The 21,021-nt window shown below is 30.7% G+C and overlaps 1 protein-coding gene across 2 annotated transcripts; it reads left to right on the plus strand.

Moving 5' to 3' along the window:
- Positions 1 to 5,373: 5,373 nt before the first annotated feature.
- Positions 5,374 to 19,255, plus strand: LOC107440731 (uncharacterized). 2 transcript variants are annotated; one of them, XM_071188236.1, is made up of 4 exons: positions 5,374 to 6,066; positions 12,794 to 12,862; positions 15,032 to 15,121; positions 19,136 to 19,255. In XM_071188236.1, the coding sequence occupies exons 1-4, from the start codon at positions 6,022 to 6,024 to the stop codon at positions 19,202 to 19,204; spliced, it is 273 nt and encodes a 90-aa protein (XP_071044337.1). In that variant the 5' UTR covers positions 5,374 to 6,021; the 3' UTR covers positions 19,205 to 19,255. The 2 variants fall into 2 exon arrangements, with proteins under 2 accessions (XP_071044337.1, XP_042901202.1); XM_043045268.2 differs by having other exon boundaries at positions 5,375 to 6,791.
- Positions 19,256 to 21,021: the final 1,766 nt, after the last annotated feature.

Here is a 21,021-nt window from a genome sequence, read left to right on the forward strand (position 1 = left end):
CCGCTTTCACATTGCAAAAATTTATTTCAAAGTTATCGATAGCCAATTTTATTCATACATTTTTCTTTTCAACATAAATCAACTGGTATTGAAGATGCAATAAAATGTTTCCAAACGAGTTTTTTTGTCGAGTTATGTAGAAATAAAAAGTCTTTTTTATTTTTTTTTAAACTATTTTTAATAATCTTATTTATTTATTTTCTGTTAAAATAATTTGCTCGGTTTTAACAAGTACTTTTATTTAGTACAGAAAATTAATCTTTAGTGATGTCTAAATTAGTAATAACATTAGAATAATGAATGTGTAATTTGTAAGAAGTTATTTGATTTATTTGCAACTGTTGCGTATTATACTTCTTTAAAATGCTGAGCCTAACTAAAACCAAATAATAAAAATATATTATTGCATTTACTCATTTGCTGAAAGCAAATTTAATATGAGAGTAATACACATAACAGTAGAATTGAAAAAATATCGATGCAATTCCCTATGTCAAATTTTGTGTTCATTTAACTACCATTTATATTAAATTAAAATAGTTATCAGCAATGGCATTCTGAATTTGCATATCCTTCTCCTCCTATCCTGTATAATTACCCGGATCCAGGTAATGAAATTTTGTCTTTGTAGACCGAGTACCGGGTAATTAATTGCCAGGTACCCGGTACTGCATCGCTACTTGAGAGTCAAGAATCCAAATCCGTCAAAAAAGAAAGGTATGTTTATGTTGAGGTACATTTTTGTGTCTGATTTGGTAACTTAAATTATTATTATTTTTTTTTAATGGCGGGCATTTGGAACTATTGTCCATTGGCCACAGAAAGTGCCAGAACTGCTAACTCTCTTTTCGTTACCCAGTGGGCACCTGTGGCGAAGCCACGACGGTGGAGCAGCGTCACCCACGTCGCACTACCACAGCCCATTTATAGGGCGGGTCACATTCACACACAAAGGAGAAAGGACATAGAACACAGATAGAGAGAAAGAAACATCCATGCCTTGCCCGGGATTCAAACCCAGAACCTTTCTGATGCAAGGACAGTTTCCCTGCCTCCTACACAGTCCGGTCGGCTAACTTAAATTATAGTCTGCACCAATTAATTAATTATCATATTTAAGGTTAGATTCACTAACCACTAAAATTAAGTTAGTGTAAGTTAAAATTTGGTCATTGGCTAAAATCTTATTGAAGTGCTGACCATTTTTTAGCACTGTACTTCTTTTTAGCATTGTACTTTTGTTGTACACTGTACGTTGATGTATATATATATTCATTTTGTAGTGTATCTGTTACGATGAAACACCGAAATCTGGTGAATGTCGACATTCACCGGTGAATGTCAACATTCACGTAGTCGCTTGGTGTATGTCCGAAATATTTGCTAAATACCCTTATTTCTGACTCTCACCGGTGAATGTCAACAATCACATAGTCGCTTTGGTGAATGTCCGAAACATTTGTTATATCCAATTTTATATTAATTTATTCGTTAATATTATTATATTTATTTAATATATTTATATTTATTCTATATTTTAATACTTACTGACGATAGATTAGAAGAAACATCAGTGTTTGGAGTATCGGGCAAATATATATCGAGCAATGGCACTTATTGACCTTAAAAAAACATCAGTGTATGGTACACCGGGCAAATGTATACCGGGCAGTGGCACTTAACCTTAAAAAAACATGAGTGTAGGGTATACCGGGCAAATGTATACTGGGCAGTGGCACTTAGCCTTAAAAAAACATCAGTGTAGGGTATACCGGGCAGTGGCACTTAACCTTAACAAACATCAGTGTAGGGTTAAAATATCGAATAAATGTAATTATATCCACGAATAAATTCAAATCAAATCGAATGTAATAAATATTTCGGACATTCACCAAAGCATATCTGTGATTGTCGAGATACACCGGTGAGGGTCCGAATGTTCAAGAATGTAAAGAAATATTCGATCTTTCACCGACGTATTTGGTGTTTGTCGACATTCACCGGTGAAAGTCAACAACCACCGATTTCGGTCTTTCACCGTGACATATCTACCACTACAAATATGCAATTCCAATTCATTAGTATATAAGACATGTCAACTGGATTCTATGTTAGGGTACCTTTTCATAGATGAAGGTTGACATTGTCGAAAACAACCCGTCCCTCAATTTATTTCTCATTTTGAGATCTTTTCTTTTAAACTTGTTAGTTGACTGAATATTCATGCAACTAAATCTTAATTTTCATTCAATCTAGCCAAAATAAATCAAGTTACAGACTATTTTAATGGAATAGGATTATTTCGAAAAAATTTGGCTTCACTAAGAAAATTAAATCTTTTACATATTGTTTGTGTTATTGTGCTCAGGGAAATATATTTGTGTTAACTGTAACATGTTAACAAATAACTTAAACTGGAGAAAGGCACAATACAGAGTCTGGTCACAGGTACTATAAACGTACATTTTTTGATTTGGTTAGGCCTAACAAAGTGAAATATTATTTTTTTTAAAAAGTATTTCATCTTTAATAGAATAACATTTTGGTAACCAACCTTGTAACTGTTTTAAGAAGCGAGAACTGTTGAGTTTTATTTTCCAATCAAATTTATTGAAAAAAATATACTTAGCAACAAAAAAAAATCAAAAAATGCTTTCCAGCAAATGCCTGGAAAACATGAAATAATCAACAGCAACCAGTATTTGTTGTTATAGGTATCAACTATCTTTATTGGGTGCCTCAAATAATGGGAAAATCGCAAAAACACCCTATAGATTTTAACGTCACGCAGGTAAACAACTACAAAAGATGTTACAAACTTGTGCTACATAATCCTTTTGTAATGACAAGAGGATTGATTTAATTAATTATTAAAAGAGTTGTTCAATGTGCATTCGCTGATTGCACAATCTACAACGACTTAAAAACGATTCCTAGATGTGCTCGAAGATATGACAAAGATGCCAGGTGCTATTTTGATGTCTACCCGAAGCGACAACAATCCACACTATGAAATCCACCGGTGTGTCCATAGGTGTCGCATAAATTAGTGATTTTTGGTAATCCCATAGGAGAAATTGCAAGGATTGAGATCCGGGGAACGCGGAGGCCGTGTGAAGGATTTTATGCGTCCCGATTACGTTTTTCGTGATTCTAACCCTTTCGATGTAGTTTGTGACCTAATGTTCCGAGGCAAGGTTTCCTCTTCTTAAGAAGACGCCGCAACTTCTTTTTCGTCGCAACTTCTCTTTTACCTCCATCATGACAAATTGAAAATTTAAAGTATAGAAAAAGTGAGTTCGGACAAACCTAGAGTTAGCCATGAAGTTTCAAATACGAAAAGAAATTTTTCAAATATCAAAATGAAAATAAATTGGGAGAAGATAACTTAGGATTACGCAATGAAGAAGTTCTCTTCCAATAATTTGTTTGCATTTTCAGGGTACGTAGTGCTTTTAAAAAATGCTTAAAGGTGCTTATTTTTAGATTTACGTTTTTTAAAAGCCCATAAAGGTGCTTTTTTTCATTCTGGGTTTGTAAAAGGTGCTTAATTTTCTATCTTTTAAAAAGAGATTTTTTCTTTGTCGCGTAAATTATCGTTCTAAATTGCAAAAAATGCATGTTTTTTCACATTCTCTGCGATATTTATCAGTAACTAGTTATTTTATCATGATTATGTAAAGTTTTTGAATTTTATTGATTTTATGTTTATAAATTGAGAACTTTAAATGACAGGGAAAAAAATTATTAATGCACATATCCTAATTATGATTTTTTTGAAAGTGATTACAAATGTTTTTTTAGTGCTTAGAAAGCACTTAAAAGGTGCTTATTTTTTGTTGTTCAGCTATTGAAACTTCATGGTTTACTCTAGGTTTGCCTGAACTAATTTTTCTCTTTTAAATTTAGAATTAGTAATAGAGGTGGAAGAGAATTTACGAAGAAAAGTTTCTCTCACGGTATGGCGTCCTCTTAAGAGTTTCATCATCTCTCTGAATTTTGGAACATCCTTTCTAATAATGATAACCCCAATAACTTTATATGACGACGCCAATGTTTTCAGACAGCATATTTTATAACAAAATACTAAATAAATAAATAAAAATCAAAAAGACTAACATTTTACAATGCTTTTCCGACTCTATGATTCTAGAGATCAGTAAATATTAACACTGTTATGTTTTAATGTCTTTTCGTGGTTTATCAATATTTGTAAAGTTTCTAAATTTAATATCCCTAATACACGTGAGGTAAAAGTCATGCAAATATTTTGTGTATATTCAACGTTTTTAAGACAAAACGCAAAATGTTTTCATCATTAAATTGAAGTATTTTGTTATTTGAAATGAATGAGGTTTGTTTAAGTTTGTTTTGTAGAACATAGAAAATATAAAAAATTAACCGATGCTACGTTTCATGTAGCTGTCCTTAGTTTTAGCTTAACACGTTTGTTGTTCTACTTTCTGAAAAAGTTCTACTACTTTCTGTTAAGTACATGTTTGTTCATCTGCTGCTTTAGTAACGATTTTGAAATATTGATTTATTACAACTTTTACTCTCTGCAGAAAAGCTCTTTTTTTTCTACAAAAATCCAGTTTGTTGTTACACTATCATTTTTCTTGGAGCCTATCATTTTTCATAGAGCTTTATGTTAATATTAAGCTCATTGATCATTTACTGTTACATATATGGACAAATTTTATTGTATTTTGAATCATAACAACGCGTATAATTTTTACGAAATCCTTAAAAGCGTTTTAAAAATTATTTATTATGAAAATTTTCAGTTTGTTAAATAAAACAGCATTAGCGGGTATAGCATTTTTTCTAAAAGATAAATTTTTTTTAATGTATCAAGTTAGGAAACATAACTGTACCAACTGTGTAAATCTTTATCTGCGATCTGAAAGGGATTTAAAATAAATTAAATAGTTAAAAAGTTTTTTTTTTTATAAATTAATTATATCAGTTTGTATTTCCCCTTTTCGTTTATTGCTGTTATGGGCATTTAAAAAGAATAGTCATTCAAAAATTGAAACTTCTTATAGCGCTTGTTTATAAATATTTAAAAATCTTTTATCTTTTTTCGAACAGTAAAAAAAAGTATGAACTTTGTGTATCAAACATCGTACGCCCAAGTAACTCCACTTTATATGTTTTATGGAACAAAAATAATTTATTCTAAAGAAATTACATAAACTTGAGCTGCTTTTTAAAAAGCTACTGGTGTTTTTTAAAAACGGAAGTCAAAGCTAAGAATCAGTTTTGATGATAAGAAAACGTAATGGAAGCTCTTATTAATCTTATTATTAAGACATTTTAGTACAACAGTTTTATTCATCCGACCTGCTTCTCTTTTTCACAGTTTTTTTTTTAGCTCTTTTTTTTTTAGTTGGAAAGCTGTACTTAAAAAAACCAATAATCCTCACAATTTTCTCCATAAAATCTACGTATGATAAAATAAGCTTAAAATTATGAGTAAACCAAGTTAAATTTACGAGCGACGCAATTTAAATCATTTTAGCTATAAAATTTTACTATATTTGATACAAAATCTTTGACATATAGTTCGCTTCTTTTCAAATGTTTTTTTTTTATTTTTTTATTACTATTATAAGAATATGCTGTTTACCTTTTTAAAGAAATCATTGATCTTCAAGATTCCGCTATGTTGTTTGCATTTTTGAAGAAATCATTGAACTTGAAGATTCCACTATGTTGCTTACATTTTTGAAGAAATCATTCATCTTCAAAATTCTACTCCTACATTGCGTATTTGAAATAAAAGCGGATATTAAGAATCTATGAACCCATCTAGACAGATGAAAAAAAGACGCCAAGAAAATAATTTTGTTTTTTTACCATACATTTGCTATCTTATGCAACTTTCTGGTTATTTTCCGATTAAGTCGATTTCAACTAAGAAAGAAACTCTATCATCAAAAGCTCTACTATTTTATTCAAGCCTGCTTCTTCTTTTGGATACTTTTTTCTTTCTCGGAAGTACAGTTGATATTCTGAATGAAATTACGGACCCTCAAGACTCTGTTCATTTTACATATCAAGGTATTTATTTAATAACTTTATTCCAAGGCATCGCCAATCAGCTGTTATCGATTATTAATTGGAAAAGTCTAGCAAAGGTATTAAGAACATTTAATACTGTTTCAAGGAACTGTTATTCGGAACGCAATGATCAAAAATGTTTGTTGATAACGCTATTTTCAATTTCAACAATTTTTACGATTATGATGACCTATACAAATAATAGTGTTAACATTCATGGTAATTTTACTTCATTATCCATCGATTCCTTTATTCTGGAAAATGCATTGCTACCAGGATCATTATATGAGGATTCAGCAGCAGTTACATTGGTTTTTATATTACAAAGTATAGTTATATTTCACTGTTTCTCAATATCTTTAATAGCGAACAATTGGATAAGTATTGTTTCTAACACTCTATCCAAATCAATTAAGAATTCTAAAGCTGGACTTTTGAATATTGGCTGCTGCAAAAGTGATAGTAAGTATGAAAAACAATTTTGGGTATGGATCTCAAATTATAGTCAGCTTAACTTAATTTCGAGAAATATTATAAAGGAATTTTCATTACCATTGTGCATAATAACAATTTGTAATCCTCTTTTGTTTTGTCTAAACATGTACTGGTTCCTCCATGATTTTAAAAGCGGTGGTATCAAACTACTTTTCCCAGGATTTGTAACAATACTTCAACTTGCAAGACTTGCTTTTCTCTGCATTAAAGGAAGTGATTTCTTAAAAGAGGTATGGACCTTAAAACTGATATTTTGGGGTGGTATTTTATATAAAACCGTTTATAGTTTTAGCTCACTTTTTTATAGCACGTATTTGTAATTTATTACGAAAATATTAAAAAGTACATTAAGGTAAAGAACTCAAATTATAAGCAACTTAATTTGATATCATCTTTTATTTCGCTTTGACATGCATTAAAAATAAAATTAATAAGATTCCAGATTTCTCAAACTAACAAGCAAATCTATTTAACTAATCATATTTATTTTTAACTTCAACGCAAGAAAAATTGTGCAAAAGTTTTAAGTAAATAATTTGCATTAAAAATAATTTCAAGGCAGTCATTACATATGTCCTTAAAATCAAATATAATCAGTTATAAATTTTTTCTCTTTAATTTTATAGTTGATATTATTTTTGTCTTATCTGTTACTTTCAATTTGATTTTGTAAGCATGACGAGTTTGTTTTGTAAAAATAGTGAAAATTAAAGTTTACTTTTACATTATTTTAGCGCCTTCTAAGAATAATAAAAGTATTAAAAATCTGCTCTTTTTAATACTATAAGATGTTAGCTTTTAAATTTTGCTCAACCAAAAATGTTTTAAAGTAGAATAATTCGAGATCCTAAACGTGTCTAATTTAACAAAAAAAAAATAATAATAATAACTAAATAAATAAAATAAAAGGAAAGAAAGAAAAGAAAATGGAATAAATAAATAAATAAGAGTGGAAAATAATGTTTTTTTGGAAAATGCGTTATTATTGGGTACTGCGTAACAACCAACCTTAATATTCATTTCTAGAATCCTTGTCAGAAGTGATGTAAAAAAGCCATAGAGTTGATATAGTAGGTAGAGGAACCAAGTCCGCTTTATTTCTTCCGAATAGACACGCCACAGATAGCAAGCAAAGANGCTCAACCAAAAATGTTTTAAAGTAGAATAATTCGAGATCCTAAACGTGTCTAATTTAACAAAAAAAAAATAATAATAATAACTAAATAAATAAAATAAAAGGAAAGAAAGAAAAGAAAATGGAATAAATAAATAAATAAGAGTGGAAAATAATGTTTTTTTGGAAAATGCGTTATTATTGGGTACTGCGTAACAACCAACCTTAATATTCATTTCTAGAATCCTTGTCAGAAGTGATGTAAAAAAGCATACGCATTAAGGACATTAAGTACACACATTAAGTGCACACATAATATCGGATATATATCGGATTATATATTTAACCTTAAAAAAGAGGATATAGAAATATATTAAATCACTATTGAGGAAAGCAAGGTTGATAACATTAAAACTGTTTCAGTGCCGAAAGAAACACAGATAAGTTACAATGCGATTATTAGAAACACCTCCAAGTTTTATCAGGCATTCAAATTTCTTTTGATGTTTCTCATAGCCTTTTCTTCATTAGTGATTAGTCTCCCTCACCAGTATAATTGTACGACTTCTTATGTATTCACCTTTTTTTACTTCATTTTTTGAAAGTAATTCTAAAAATAAATTTCAAAAGCGGTCATTACAGAACACCCCGTATAAATAACGGCTTTTCGGAATCAGAAATTCAAAACCATTGACTAAAATTTGTTTACTCTAAGAAAGTTCTATTTTGTGTCTGATTCCGTAAAACTATTTTCAGCACTACTATTATTACTGTAAATACTTTCGGCACTGATTAATTAGTATACTATTTTAGTATACTATCTCAAACTATTAATATACTAGTATAGTATTTCAAACTATTAAACTTGCATCTTAGTACGTAAAAATCCAATCATGAGAATTAAAGTTATTTTGCGCATTGTGCCTTGGTGCGAAATAAAAAACGGAACTTTTAATCCTAATAATCAGATTCTTATCTATCAGTACTCAATCTAATTAATTATTGCAGTCGATATTTTAAGTTACGAAATCAGACACAAAAACGTATTTTCTCTGAATAAACAGGAGGAATTTTTGACCTTTAATAAATGGAGGGATGTATCCGCAATCGGAAAAATAGGGTCCCACAAAGTTTGGTCAGGGGAATGGTTGAAAGTTTGGACCCCTTAATGTTCATTTNTAATCAGATTCTTATCTATCAGTACTCAATCTAATTAATTAGTGCAGTCGATATTTTACGTTACGAAATCAGACACAAAAACGTATTTTCTCTGAATAAACAGGAGGAATTTTTGACCTTTAATAAATGGAGGGATGTATCCGTAATCGGAAAAATAGGGTCCCACAAAGTTTGGTCAGGAGAGTTAATGTTATTTTTACGTTTTGCGTATTTCGCCTATCTCGAGAACTTTTCAAGCGAATCGAAATTTTTTTGCTCTCAATTATAAAATTCGTTTATCCAAAGATAATTCTATGCAAAAATATATTTATAATTACTCATTATTTTTTATTAATGTATTTATCAATAGTCGAAAGAAATTTGAACAGTATGGCATACAAATACTTCCATCATTTTAAAGTAGGTTATTTTGAATGACGACATCGATCGAATAGGTCTCGAGATAACTCCCAAATTATTGTCTGGATATGTAATTGTTAAAAAAAAAGTCTGTTTTTTAAATCTATTTTCCTACACACAACAGGCAAATATTTTAATTTTTGCTCTCACATTTTTCAATAACAATGTGCATTACTTCGTTTATATTTTAGACATAAAAAATCGTTACTTTTTCGCATTGTACTCGCTACTTTTTACTTGTTACTTTTTACTTGTTACTTTTTACTTGTTCCTTTTTACTCGTTAAATTTTAAAAGTAACGCGTGATTCTGTCATCCTCTAAGCTGTAATGTAAACCGAATATTACTTAAGAAAACACTTGAAGAATGATTTTCTCTTATCGTTGAAGGTCGTATTTATATATTTCAAGGTTTCACGTCACGAGCGCTAAGTTATGTCATTAATAAATTTCTTTTTTTTTTCTTCCACAACAATATCTATTTACTTTCTCTTTCGTTATAAAACCCAAGAAGGTTCTTTTTTTCTTAAGCATTCTCGGAATTTTTTTACCCTCACGAGTCTAGAAGGAAGTAATTATTCTGAACATTTCATATCGCTTTCACTTACTTAGTTAAGGAAACATACAAAAAACAATTCTACAAATAAGTGTTGCTTTATTGTAACATGACATTAAATTGTGATAATGACATAAAATTAAAATTATCTGATGTAGACCTGAAAATTTAAATTTTCAGTTAGTAGCCAATGGCCGGTGGACTCAAACCCTTTGACGCAAAAGCTTTATCAAACATATTTTTTCATTATTTTGTGCTAATTTAGAACAAGGTGAAGAATTATATTATAGATTGGTGGTGATAGAAGGTGAAGATTATTTATAATTTTTATAACTTATAATTATGAAATACAACATGAAACATCAGTGTATTTTCCTGTGTTAAAGGTAAAATCTTCCAAACATGGCTCACTTTCAAAGAATAATTTTTCCAAATTGCGCTTATTTGGAGTTATTTGGATCAAAGAAAAACAATTATTCACCCTTGAAATTTCATTAATTTTCGAAATCAATTATTGATACATTTTCGAATATGAATGGAGAAAAAAAATTCCAACTACTTTTCTTGGATTTTATATATTAGTACAAATATAATTCCGATAATCTAACAAGTTTTTCTTAGAAATGAGGCTATTTTTTTATAATTAAAAAATACCAAAATATATTTTTGCTTATAATAAGAGAGTCAGAAAAAAATATATAAAAGGGACACCGGTATCTTATATGCGTGAATATTGACTTCTAAGTTATTAGCCCTAGGACTAATAACTCAGTAGTCATTTTTTCATCGAAACTATTGAGTCGGTGACCGATATCGATAGGTCTTTTTCATTTAATAACCACTTTTTACAAACTTGGTTAGATTAAATTAGAAAAAAAAAACATATTCGATATAATCAACGACTACGTGACAAAATTTAGTTAAACGTACTGACTTTGAAGAACTATATTTAAAAGTACTTGGGGAGAAAAATATATTTAATGTATATGTTACGATGAAAGTAATTAAATGGTGATTATATATAATAATCGGTAATGATGCATAATCACCACAAAATTTGGTAAATGGTTAAAATTTCGAAAAGTTTCGAAAATTTATCAAATTAACCGGTTTGTTTGCATAATTCCTAATGATAAATGTGATAAATATCGTGACTGTTTGGGCCAGTAGAATAGAGTGCAGTCTTTTTTTAGTAGTTACTACTCAGAAAGATATTTTTTCGTTGAACACTATGGCGTAAGAAACCACGAATTACAATATTTTATATTTTACAATTAAAAAGTCAATAAATGGTTATTTTAAGTCACTTGAGAAAAATTTTAATAAGGGCCTGACAGGTGTTGTGAAACGAAAAAAAATGCATAATTTACATGAACTTGTACAAGAGAGATTTTTTTTTTTCAAATAGCGTTAAATGTTATTACTGCAAATTACTAAATATTTTAAGTTTACTTATTTAAGCATATTAGACTGTTATGATATTTAAAATTATAAAGTTTGCCAGATCTTTTACATTGTCCCTTACAAACACATCGCTAATATCCTAGATAATATTGCTAAATTGCATCGCTAAATAATATTGCTAGATCTGGAACACCGTCCAGCAAAATTATTTTTTCTTCACAAATTGTGAATTGATTTCAAAGTATACAACTTCCTTGTTTCGTTCCTAACTGATAAAACTTTTCATTTTGAACTTCTAATATTACTGTGAATAAATTTCGAGGCCAAGCAGTTGCGCAAACTGAACGAATTTTCGTAAAGTTAGGGACTTTTATCACATTTACCATTACGAGTAAGGAATTATGCAAACAAACCGGCTAATTTGATAAATTTTCAAAAATTTATCATATTTACCAAATTTAGTGGTGATTATGCATTGTGTTCTGTATTCAACGCTCTAAATATACATTTTTAAAATCATTGTCAAAAATGAAGGAAATAAATAGGCCCAATAAGGATCGCAAATTAATATTGAAGCAATAATTAAAAACCGACGAGTTACTTTTGAAGGACGCTGGATTAGAAACATTATAACTCGTTTGATAACTCTGATTGAAACTTGAAGGTACTTCTAACAGCGACATTTTATCTCCATTTTGTTTTCACCGGCAATTGAACTGATCAATTAAACTGATTTTGATGTTTTTTCAACTCGTCTGCCTCGTTAATGTTTTTATAGTGAAATTTGGGGAGGAGGGGTAAAAAACATCAAAGCTAATTTGATTACCGAATGAATCTTGAAGGGGCGTCTTATAGTCATATTTCAACTCCTTGTCTTTTTTTAAGTAATTAACTGGTTTTGATGTTTTTCTACGTCTTTCTCGTTAATGTTTTCAATGAAATTTAGGATGGTGAGATTAAAAACATCAAAACATTTAAAGATGCTTTTAATAGTTGCATTTAATCTTTGTTAAGTTTCCACCGACAACTAAGCTGGTTTCGATGTTTTCAAATCATTTTTCTCATTATAATGTTTCATACTGAACTTGAGTGGGGCAGAATTAAAAGTATCATATTTGATTCGATTGCCGGGTGAAACTTAAAGGTTCTTTTAAGAGTCGCGTTTAATTTCTGTTCAGTTTCCACCCGCAATGATTTTATGTTTTTCAACTCACCTTCTACATTAATCTTTCATCAGATTTCGCAAATATTTTTGTTGGCCTAAATGTTAACTTATGACCCCCAATGTGTATAGTTTTTCATAAAGATATGTTTAAAAAGCAATTGAGAAACACTTATTTAAATGTTTGAAAATAAATAATTTCGTACTAATTTTTTTAAACTTCCTATGAAGTTATTTTGGAAAGTTAAAAAATAATTATTATTTTTTCACGAAATTAGCATTATTTATTTTTCGAATACCAGTGAGAAAAAGCAATTTCCACTGACGATAACATAGAAGTTTTCAGTTTTTTTTTTTTTTTAGAAAATAAATTGTTAAATTTTTTATTTGAAATATTGTAGAATAATAATTTCTTTAAAGGTTAATAGTTTGATATTAGATGCTCAGAAGTTGGATGCCTCTGAATTGACACCCGTCATGAAATACCAGGTAAAAAAAACTTCTTTCTTACAACAATGCATTTAAAAAAAAATTCTTTCACATACTGCACTGCAACTGCTTCATATTTATAAATGAAAGTTCTTATCTATTCGAAGTTCAAGCGCAACGGTAAAATATAAAACAATATATATTTAAAATATATAATTTAAATAATACATATATTCCTTGTAGAAAAAATATAAGATTTCATATAACTTAGCTCTAATAATCGATTTTTGGTGCCAATCTTAATTATTCAAAGGGTTGAACTTATCAATTAATGAAATTAAAATACAGTGACGCAAGTTTTAAACAGCTCTCTTACCTAAACAAGATAGATCACAGATTGCGGCTTCCCGCTATATATTGATGGTCAAAAAACTGCAGAAAAAAGAGTGCTTTATTAAGAGAAAGTGCGAAAGTTTTTAGTCTAATTAAAATATTTGCCTCTTTAATTAATTAGTATAATGGCGGTCACACCTTTGAACCCTTAAGATAAGCTTTTACATTTTTTTGTAAATTTATATCCGTCGCTGAACAGTAGACCCAGATTTTGGGCTTGCAACTACTAATGTTCAACCTCGTAGCCTTGTAATTTTGAACCAATCCAGAACACAAGGAAACTCTTGGATCCCTAGAGGTATGGTTTGTTATGGGAACATGGATGACTCTAAAGATTTAACGCGCATCAGTCACCATTTACTACACTGGGGAGTCTTCGGACAGCGGGGATCGAACCCACGACCCGTTGGACATTGCTTTAAGTCAGATTTTGGCTACGCATAAAGCGTAATTCTGAGTAGTTCAATTTTGAGCGTAGTCTTTATTTCTTCCACTAATCACTTTGGCTACGCAACTTAATACACAGACAACAGTTAATGTTCAAATTTACTCAAGTAATTGAATTTATTCTTATTATAGCTTTAAATTTTTAATCTTATTACTTATTTAAAATTTTCACATTATTCTATGTCTCAAAATTAAAAACTAATAACTTAAAACTACAGCAGTTTGTAGGTCCCATAAAATTTTCTTTAATATTATTATGTCTCCACATCAAAAAGTTTAAGAAATTCTATTCTAGATAATTAGTTTCGCGCATTACTTTCAGAAAACTTTTTTTTCCTCTTGATATAGGATAGTAAAAACTTCAATCAAGTAATCTTGAATAGCAAAAATTTTTAAAAATCCTATTTTTAATAACTACGAAATGAAACTATATCAGTAAAACATAAATTTAGGTAATTATTGATTTTATATTGAATTATTGATAATTATTAAATTTAGGTAAACATTGTATTATAATATGTGAATTGAACTGAAAAACGCAGAAAGAAGATAAATAATTCCACATAAACAGACATTCTATTGTTTCGGTTATTTAAAGAAAAACCTTCTTCTGTTACGAAAAGCAAAATGAAAGTGACTCCCTCCTTTGCTTGTAGTTTTCTTCTACATTTCTGTGTTTCCTTCTTTTGCTCAGTGTTTCGACACTAAAGAAGATTCGAAATTATGGAAACGAAGTTATAGTATGCGAATAAAGTAGAAATTAAACTGTTGTTTCCTAATAATACTTGGACAAGACTAGATCGCCAGCCACAAGCCTTTTGCGAATTAAGTCAAGAAAGTGTGCCTTTCGTTTGACAAGAGAGCACCTCATAGGTTAAAGTACCTCGTAGCTCAGAACACCACGAATAGATAGCAGCACCACTCATTCGTGAGACCACTTCCTCAATTTAGACATAAATCTGAAGGGGAAGTGAATTTTCTCCATATCCCTGTATACAATTGTACTGCTCAGCAAACAACCACAGGCCATTAGATTCCACACATTTCACGAGCACGTATATTGCATGTAGTCGGTGGATCTTAGCAGATCGAACCCCGGTCCCTCCGGACCGGAGTCCGATTCTCTAGCCTCTGGTCTAAGACGGCCCTGAAAATGAAGTATATGAATTAAGCTAGAAAAGTATACCATAGTAAAGTATACTCTTCTAGTTTTATTCATATGAAACACTAATTTGTAAAATTCCAGAACAGTAATTTATTATTAAGTTATTATTGACGTAACGTTATTTAAAAATAAATTAGCCTAAAATTAGAAACTGTGATGATTTTTTTGAGCACACAAATATTATTTGAAGGTATAATTATTTAAAATATATTTTGGTTTTTCAGTTGAAGACAATTTTCATTCGTGAAGGAACAGATCCCGTTTATCTCACTGCAGGAAAGTTATTTCCCATCACAAAAAGTTTCTTTCTTAGTGTAAGTATAATCGTCAGTAATAAGCCAAAACCACGTATCGATAAATTGGACGATTTTTCACTTCAAAGCATGTTTGTTGCGTTTTAATTGCCTTTTAGAAGAGTTTCTAATAAGCGCATTTCTACTTCACTGGTTTTCCTCCGGCAACCAAACAGGTTTTAATGCTTTAAGTCCAGGCTCCCTCAATAGTGATTAATTAAATTTCAATATGAGCGACTAATTAATTTTGTAAGCTGACTGTTTAAAAAAATCGTAACGGAAAAACAGTTGCGGTTAAGGAAAAATCTTTACAGCAAATTCTTAGCACAGAGAGGTAATCTTAACTCTGAGTTCTTAGTTATAATTTAAAGATTTCGACATTTCAAATCCAGTTTATCGGGGATTTTTTTCTTTGCTTTTTAGTGTAAGCAAATTCAGTCCTCCAACTATATGGTAGACATTTCTAATATGCCGTAATGCGATTTTTCATTCATCGAAAAAGTTCTGAAATTTGTGATATGATTTTCAATTCATTTTCCTTAAATTACAGGTTTACTACATGCAGCACCATCTGTCGAAATTCTTTTAAACTGAATACAGAAACTCTGGGTGAAAATGTTTATAACCTTTCACATGACTCAGTTGGGCATTCAGTTTGGGCATTGCTCATAAAGTATATTAAATAACATAAAAGGCTAAAAAGCAAGAAATATTTTTAGCTACATGCAGTAAAAAATTCTACGAGTGTTAAAAAATTTTTTTCAGCACACTTAACTAACACAATTTGAACTAGAATAATATCATGGCAATACTATTTCCCGCCAGAGGTCCTCCTAGTCATTAGCATTTGGTAATCAAAGCTAAAACGTTTTAAATTTCTTTCTGGTTTATCTATTGGAAATCTTATGATAAATTTGACTAATTCAATAACTTGTACATGAGCAAAATAATAATTTTTTTCTTCTTCCAGAATTCCATCTATCACTATGAGTTCAGAATAAAAAAACATCATGATTACATTAAAAATAGTTTAAGCATAGCTGTATATGAAATATGCCTGTAAAAATATAAGATTCTACGTAAATAATATTTTGAATTGCGTAAACGGCAAAGTAAGCAAAAAATTGAAACTATTTTATTTAATGTATTCATGAAGTATGACTTTCTGAATAATTGATTTCACTTTCAATTCTTATAATATGATTTTAACTTATCACATCGAAGTTATATGTGCCAATGAACTAAAACTAAGATCTGAATTTAATTAAAATAGATACATATCCTTATATCGTATAGCAACAAAACTCTATCAGGTAAATAGCCTTATTATCCGAACGTTGTTTAGTGAAGCGGCTATTAGATGTTGTTGTTGTACAGTTCATTTGGGCTATTGGTGACACAATGGGCTATTGGCTACTGTCTGGGAAAAACCCCTGATGATGATCCGAAGACATGTCATCACAATTTTGATCCTCTGCAGAGGGGATGGCACCCCCGCTTCGGTAGCCCGACGACCTGCACTTGAAATCGAGCACTTTACGATAGAACAGTTTAACGAGGACCAATACCGCACACCCTCGGTCCCTACGCAGACTAATCCAAGTGGTCACCACCCGCACACTGACCGCAGCCAGTGATGCTTGACTTCGGCGATCGGCTGCGAACCGTGTCTTAACGATAAATCCAATGCGGGACGCAGCGACTATTAGAAACGTTGTGCTTATTATTCAAATTTCCCAAAAATTATTTGAAAAAATGATTTAAGAAAAATGAATAAGAAATATCGGTTTGCTATGGCAACTAGACGATTTACTCCCATCAATTTTCATAATTAGTTAAAAGATAGCACTGACAACTAAATAAATTGTAAAACAATATTTTTAAAATAACCAGTAATTGAGAACAGTGTAGAGTAGTTTGAATACAAAATTTACAGATGTTCGTTTAAATATTTCATTTTGAATGATTTGACTTAAAAAGAAAACATTGTTTTATAATTTATTTAGTTAGCAGCGGTATCTGTTGACGAACTTTCTATCTAAATTTCCCACTTGTTTGTAAGAATAAGAAACTTGATCAGAAATTGCTTCCTTAAGCAGAATGCAGTAAACCATACTAACATAAAAAAAAAGAAATAAAAAATAAAAAAAAAGAGGAAAAATAACACCAAGAATAACTTTTGCTCTCATGATTGTATTTTCACAAACTAAGTGCCAATTTTAATGTGTCAAAAATTTGATTTCAAATAGGCTAATTAATTAGGGGTTATTCAGTTACAGAACCAGACATAAAGCATACTTAAAAAACAACACGTTTTTTCGTCGGATTAGCGGTTTTCACTGATAAAATATGTGAGTTAGCTTTAAACTAAAAAATATGGCCGTAATAGTTAAGTCAAAAAAGCGAAGGAAAAGTTGGACCCTTTACTGTTAAAATTCATGTTTTACCTTTTTGGGCTTTTCTTAGACATGTTATATCAGATCGAAATTTTTTATCGCTCAATTCTTTAATGCTTTCACTGGAAGATGATTCCGTGTAAAAATATTTTTTTCATAATTAGTTCTTTTTTTTCCCATTTAACTTTAATTGAAAAAGTTTTGAATTGTAAGGTATAGAAATCATTTTACAATATATAATTTAAATGGCAAAATGCAAAGTTAAAAAGAAATCGGAAAAAAAGCATCTGGGTTATAAAAATTTTATAACCGTTCATATTTTGTAAGTTTTCTTTCTCAAGATTTGAGGGATTTCTTTCAAATTTCGTATATTGTCGCTTGAAATTAAATAGCTTAAAATGATGTAAAAATATTTCATTCTAGAGTTGTAGCTAAAGACGTAAGAAGTGAGATTGGCATTAAACTTTCTAAACGAAAGGGTCTAAATTAAAAATAAAACTAAAACGCAAAAACTAAACTATACTCAGTGGCGCGACAGCCCATAGAGGGCCAAGGCCTTCTGTACCCATCTCAGTTGTCTTGACCTTGGGCTCTAGGGTGCAGAGCAGATGTTCCGGTCAGGTGGTCAGCCGAACGCGGAACTCCCAGTGTTTAGTTCCCAAGCATGCTTGGTACTCATTTATCGACCCACTGAAGGGATGAAAGGCTGAGTCAGCCTTGCCCGGCCCGAGGATCGAACCAGGGACCTGTGACACGACAGCGCTCAGCCACTGGGCGTCAAACGTAAGAACTAAAGGGTCGATAAAAAATTTTCATCCGCTCTCTTCTCTTTACTGGAAATATATTTCCCACATAGTGGCTAAACACCATATTTATCTAAAATTCAAATTCGTCGAATAAAAAAAGATGTCTTTATACGTTTTTGTCTCAGATACAGTACCTAAATTTATAATTAGCACTAATTATTAGCATTTTGACGTCAACCTTTAACCTCAAAAAATTGGCACTTAGTACCTAAACATTTGATCATTAGATACGTTTACGATCGATAGTAATTACACCGATCACGCTTTTGTGTCAGATATAATACCTAAATTTAAAGTTAGCACTAATTAATTAGCAAATTTGAGATCAGCCTTTAGGATCTCTAAAGTTGGCACTTAGCATCTAAACATTCGATACGTTTACGATCGATCGTAATTACGTCGATTACGTATACGTTTTTGTGTCTGATACCGTATCTAAATTTATAGTTAGCACTAATTAATTAGTATATTTGATGTCACTCCTTCGAACCTTTAAAATTGAGTCATAGAATGGGAGATCATTAGATCAAAATTTATTCAGGGTAGACTGTTTTTTATTTTGTACACAGTACATGTCAGCATTATTCTTTCTAAGATAACGATGTGGGTTAGTTATTATTCCAATGATATCAAAACATAGTGTTATGATGATTAAATTATTGTACTATGTTTTCATATCATTGGAATTATTTATTTAATTATTAATATATATTTGGTCAAATCAATCTCAATCTAGGAAGAATTTATTTTTTTTTTAGATTGAAGATTTTTTTTATTTTATTGTTTAGTACATGTTTCATCTGTTACAGTTTTTTTTCTTTCTTTTCTTTCAGATAATGGGGACAGTGTTCACTGTTGTCGTAGTCTTCGTTCAAATAGCTCCGCAGAAACTTACATGCTAAATAATTTTATAAAAATCTTTTGATTATCAATAAAAACACACTTGCTTTTTTTGTAATGCTTCATTTGTCTGATTCTTAAAAATAACTAATTATCGTTAATTAATTTTAATTATTTAATTATAATTAAATATTTACATAAATTAAACTATTATTATTAAATAGAATAAGAATATATTTTTATCAGTGTGAACAAGAATGGTGAAATGATGAATCACACGGAAATCAACTAAATGAGACTCAAAATTTTCAGGAATGAAACTTTTATAACCGTCGTAAAACAGCCGACCCAATTTTATGGGTTTACGACTACTAATGTTCAACTCCGTAGCTTTCTAATTTTGAACGCAATCCAGAAGACATGGGAAAAATTTGCCTTCGTGGAGGACTTCTTGATGGAGCTAACCCGCATTTGTGTTACATGGAGAGGAAGACCAAGAGAACCTTCCACGGTTAACCTAACGGCAAGGGGACTCCAACCCACGATCCGTCTACCACTGAGGTTGTTTCACGTCAGCATTGTGGTCGGTGCAAGCCGGATGCGGAATTCGTATCGACTGGGATTCGAGCCCGATTCGCCTCATTGGAAGGCGAATGCTCTATCCCCTGAGCCATCGCGACTCTTTCAGGAATAAAACTGTAAAATTGACCAAAAAAATAAAAAAAAAAATCAAGAAAAGGAGCTCCTGCTGTTAAAATAATACAAGCCTAGTCATTGCATCTCTAATTATGGAGAAAAAAAATGCATGTCAAATTGCACAACACATTCTCTTTAATTTCAGAACCTGAATTGCATTTTTTTAAAAAATGATAACATATTTTTGACACGATTCGTTACAAATATCGTGACACGTCTCCCAATGATTTGGCCCATGTTCGAATCCCAGCAGTGGCCGGTTGATAAGAATTCTATCTCGGCTTGCACCTACCACAATACTCACTTATAATATCCTCAGTGGTAGACGAATCATGGGCCATAATCCACTTACCATCCGTGGGAGGTTTTCAGGGTTTTTCCCCCCGTGTAACGAAAATACAGATTACTTCCATCAAAAAGTTCATCACGATGTCCAGTTTGTTCCAATGTTTGATCCAGGAATTCCCTTGTCTTCCGGCATCAGCTCAAATTTACAAAACAATGGAATTGAACATTGACAATCGTAAACTCAGAATTGGGTGAGCTGCTCTCAACGCCGGTTTAAAAATAAAATAAGAGTATGCGCAATAAGCATATTTCTAACGAATCAATTTCTTCTACGCATACAAGAAATTAATGCTGACCACTTATTATTACAAACAATAAAGTTATTTAACATAAATTTATAATTAACAAACAATAATTTACTATAAAATTATTTAACAACGCATAAATTTATAATGAATATTTAAGATTAATACATGATTTATTTCTGTCAATCTAAATACGAGGAAAAAAAATTTGAAACAAATTCAATATTAGTTCACTGATAAAGGTAAGAGATTATGTTTTTAAACCGAACATGCATCGAACACTACGCTGAAGTACCAATAATATATATTAAAACACGTATCTAATCGTACTCATGGAGGAATCAATTATAACATGCTATATCGTCGCGCTAACCGTGAGTTGTTCTTGTCGCTGGCCTTTGTTTTTAACACAATCGAAAGTTCAACAAAACACTGCTCTATGTCAGGTTATAAATAACATGGAGAAGATAGTATTTTCGTCCTGAACCTTGACGCAATTCCTTTGTCTTCTGAATTAATNTCCGAGGGTACTGCGTTTTTTAAATGAATCAAATATGACGTTTGCCAGTTCCACAATCAAGCTAATGATA

Source organism: Parasteatoda tepidariorum, chromosome X2, assembly GCF_043381705.1.
Source record: "Parasteatoda tepidariorum isolate YZ-2023 chromosome X2, CAS_Ptep_4.0, whole genome shotgun sequence".
In the NCBI taxonomy this organism is placed as follows: domain Eukaryota; kingdom Metazoa; phylum Arthropoda; class Arachnida; order Araneae; family Theridiidae; genus Parasteatoda; species Parasteatoda tepidariorum.

Bases quoted from the DNA above. Each gene is read 5' to 3' on its own strand.
- LOC107440731 (XM_043045268.2), top strand. From the start codon at position 5,805: ATGAACCCATCTAGACAGATGAAAAAAAGACGCCAAGAAAATAATTTT. The intron at 12,863-15,031 runs GTAAAAAAAACT...TTGGTTTTTCAG, and splicing joins CACCCGTCATGAAATACCAG to TTGAAGACAATTTTCATTCG. The intron at 15,122-19,135 runs GTAAGTATAATC...CTTTTCTTTCAG, and splicing joins CAAAAAGTTTCTTTCTTAGT to ATAATGGGGACAGTGTTCAC.